We start from the raw sequence: 3,632 nt of genomic DNA, 5'->3' as shown, positions 1-3,632 counted from the left end.
GGCGCTTGAGGGCAGTTTAGGATACACTTTAGCTTTCAATAAGGCACTTTAGCCTGCGATTGTCTCTGGCTGATTGTCCAATAGGGATTGAAAGAGGCAGATTGTTTTTATTTTTATTCCTGGCGTATAGAATGACTGTATGGAAGTTTATTTTGTGATTTCTGCTTTCATTCCTCCAGCTGAACTGGAGAAGCAGAAAGGCATGATGCGTCCTGGAATGCTGGCGGGATCAGGAGGGATGGGGATGTCAGGGAGCGGGACCAACTCTGCAGGAGGAACCATGAAGGGTGAGGTGGTGAACGGCACCCTGGGAAGGCCAAGCCTCGATGACACGTATGCCTCAGTGGACGGACTCAAGCGCACGGCGCTCAGCTCCTCCCTCAGAGATCTCTCAGAGACGGGTAAGACCTCCATGTTGAACATCTAGACCTACCCTAGTCGTCGTTCCCCCGTCCTCATTTTTTATAGTTTAAGCTGCTTAACGTCTTTCAAATATTTCCAACTGTGAAGGTTTTACAAAGTCATTATTGGTCACCATCTTTTTGACCAATAGAAAATCATTAATCTACTTTATAGCCACTTCGATTGGTTTCCAAGAACAGTTTGGTCTTTGAAACAAAGAAATAAGAATTATACAGTTCAGGCTTTTTTCTGCTGAAGGACGTTTTGATGTGTTCTGACTCACAGTGAACATACATCTGTTCTGTTATGCAACACATTATGCTCCAAAACGTTAAAGCACCAGTGATGCTCTAGTGCTGTGCTTCCACCTGCTGGACAGCAGCAGGAACTACATCACAGCTTTTTAAGGCACATTTTTCTGGTTTTTCCTCATTGATCAGTTTTGACCCACCAAGGGGCGGAAAATGGTCAATGCAAAGACTTTAGACAATAGAAAACAGAAAAAAGATTCTAATCATCGACATCTGCTTTTTTAATCTCTACATGAAATGAAAGATTGTTTATATTTTTCTAAATATCAAAATGTTTTTGAGTGAAGGAGGAAGCATTTCCTACCTACTAATGTTTATAAAAACTAAACTAATTTATGAATGAAATAGGGAACAAAGTTTTCTTTGTTGTTTGACAATTTATACTTTTATATTTCCCAACTAAGCACCAGCATCACTGATGTTAGAAAGTTGTTATTCTAGTTGAGTCTGGGGGTGGGGGGGGGACCAGCCCGTAGCAAAAGGAGACACATAAATAGGAAACATCTGCTGTTAACAGATACGACTGTTTGTAGGAAAATAAACATTCTTATTTCATTGATTCAATAAGGAAGTAGTCGCCACCTGACAACGAGTCGGGTTAGTTTAAAAGCTGGAGCACCACAGAGATCTGAGTTTTTTTAAACTTTGGATTGTTTGCTCTCTCTACCATTTGCTCTACCTTGGTGGAATAAATTGTTATTATCATGTGATTCTCATATAATTTTAATTTTAATCCACTGGAAGACTTAAAGGGCCGGGGCTGAGTTTAAGTAGATTAAGGGTTTAAAAACTTTGCTAACAAAAACAAGAGGAAGACATAAACAACCCGATATAACTTCAATCAAATCAAACTTCTGTGAAGTCAAACTGTCCACTTAGGAAGCAGCACTGATGGACAATCAGTTTCACATGTTTCTGTACAAATGGAATGGAAAACAGGTGTTAATTATTGGCAATTAGCAAGGCCCACTCAATAAAGAAGTGGTTCTGCAGGTGGGGGCTCAAGTGGCTCAGGTAGTGCAGCTCATCCAGGATGGAGCATCAATGCCAGCTGTGGCAAGAAGGTTTGCTGTGTCTGTCAGCGTAGTGTCCAGAGGGTGGAGGTGCTACCAGGAGACAGGCCAGGACACCAGGAGACAGGCCAGGACACCAGGAGACACGGAGGAGGCTGTAGGAGGTCAACAACCCAGCAGCAGGATGGCTACCTCTGCCTTAGTGCAAGGAGGAACAGGAGGAGCACTGCCAGAGCCCTGCACACTGCCCTCCTGCAGGCCACCATGGGATCCAGTCAGCGCAAATGGTTAGAAATCGACTCCATGAGGATGGTATGAGGGCCTGGTGTCCACAGATGGGGGTTGAGCTCATGGCCCAAAACTATGCAGGTGGCTTGGCAAATGCCAGAGAACACCAAGATCTCATCTGCACTCTTCACAGATGAAAGCAGTTGCTGCGCAGCCCTCCATGTGCTCCCCAGAGGTAGCATAACTGCTACTAGGTACCCAGATGAGATCCTCAGAGCCCTGGTGAGACCATCCTCTGGTGGTCCTGGGTTCCTCCTAATGCAGGACGTTGCCAGACCTCATGAGGCTGGAGTGGGTCAGCAGGTCCTGCAGAATGAAGGCATTGAAGCTGTGGTCTGCTCATTGGTTCATAAATTTGATTGCATTGAAGATTTTTGTTTGATTTTGTTGTCGGTGCGTTAAGCTTCATACAGAACAAAGTATTCAATGAGAATAATTCATTCATTCAGATCTAGGAAGTGTTATTTGAATGTTTCCTTTGTTTGTTTTCCAATTACACTGATCAAGGTCTCACCTAAAAACTCAGTTTAGCATCAGTTAGCTCCTCCTAGCTTAAGATAAATGCTAACAAAGGGAAAAAAACTTGATTGCTTTTGTAAACACATGCAGCATCTCTTCAGCTTAACCATTTCCTGTTGATGAAAGTAACAGCCTCATTCTGATTGGACAACAGGGAAGCGAGGTCGTAGGAACAGTGTGGGCTCATTGGACAGTACCATTGAAGTAAGTCTTCTTGGGGGCGGGGCTACTAACATGCATGTCTGCCGTTCTACCGCCGTCGCATGCCTCACTGCCTGCTGGGTAAAAACTCGTCTGGATGAGTTAATAAATCTGAGCTGTTTCTGATATTCAGTGTTTCTGCAACTGAAACATCCAGATAATAATTCTCTCTAGAGACCTTCATCATACTGCACCTTAAAGGCCAATGATCTGGATTTAAGAAGAAGAAAATGTTGATTTGACTTTTTGAGTCTAGTTTGTGTCTCCTAGAGTTAAAAAAAGAAACCTTCAGCAGTTTGAGAGAAATTAATTTAAACAAAGAAGGTTGTAGAAAATGGCGGAAAGATGGAGTTGCTACCTTCTAAGCTGCAGTATGTGGAGCTCTGCTGCGCTCTGCATGCTTTGTTTTCATTCTTCAGGTATCTGATCTTCAAGGAATCTCCACCAGATCGTCTTTTATCCATTGGAAGTCCAAACCTGAAAGTGTTGCAGGATTTTCTGCACAGAATAGTGACAAATAGGAAGTGGATGAAGAGCATGTACAGTTTGTAAAGCTACGCTTTCTGCTAAAACTGAAGACTGGTGAGGCTGCTAGCAGCTTAGCCAGAGGCTTAGCTAGCAGAGGTTCCTCATGCCCAGTCAGGTCCGACTGAGAGCCTCTTCAAGGTTTGAAACAGATTCTTAGGATGTTTGCCTGGACTTTGAACACATCACTCCAACAGACAAACATGCAGCTCTGGATGTACGTTTAGCATCGTTGTTCAGCTAAAAGGTGAACCTTCTGGATTCCTGGTGAAGATTCTCAGTCATCCAGGTCATCGTCATTCCTAAAAAGTTGAAAATCAATCCTCTGGACTTTGTTTCCCAGTTTGAAGACGTTTCTCTTCCATCCAGGAAG

The 3,632-nt window shown here is 43.4% G+C and overlaps 1 protein-coding gene across 1 annotated transcript in view; it reads left to right on the top strand.

Annotated features, from left to right (window-relative positions):
- Positions 1 to 3,497, top strand: part of LOC107084481 (IQ motif and SEC7 domain-containing protein 2-like) — a 49,208-nt gene extending 45,711 nt beyond the window's left edge. Inside the window, exons 13-14 of the mRNA XM_015374366.1 lie at positions 180 to 401; positions 2,688 to 3,497. Of these exons, the coding sequence (XP_015229852.1) occupies positions 180 to 401; positions 2,688 to 2,860 (395 nt within the window). The 3' untranslated portion in view covers positions 2,861 to 3,497. The remainder of the gene's footprint in view (positions 1 to 179; positions 402 to 2,687) is intronic.
- The last annotated feature ends 135 nt before the right edge of the window (positions 3,498 to 3,632 follow it).

The sequence above is a fragment of the Cyprinodon variegatus genome, unplaced genomic scaffold, assembly GCF_000732505.1.
Source record: "Cyprinodon variegatus isolate N-32 unplaced genomic scaffold, C_variegatus-1.0 Scaffold101, whole genome shotgun sequence".
In the NCBI taxonomy this organism is placed as follows: Eukaryota; Metazoa; Chordata; class Actinopteri; order Cyprinodontiformes; family Cyprinodontidae; genus Cyprinodon; species Cyprinodon variegatus.
Note: the sequence above shows the minus strand (reverse complement) of the source record. Positions and strands in the feature narration are given on the sequence as shown.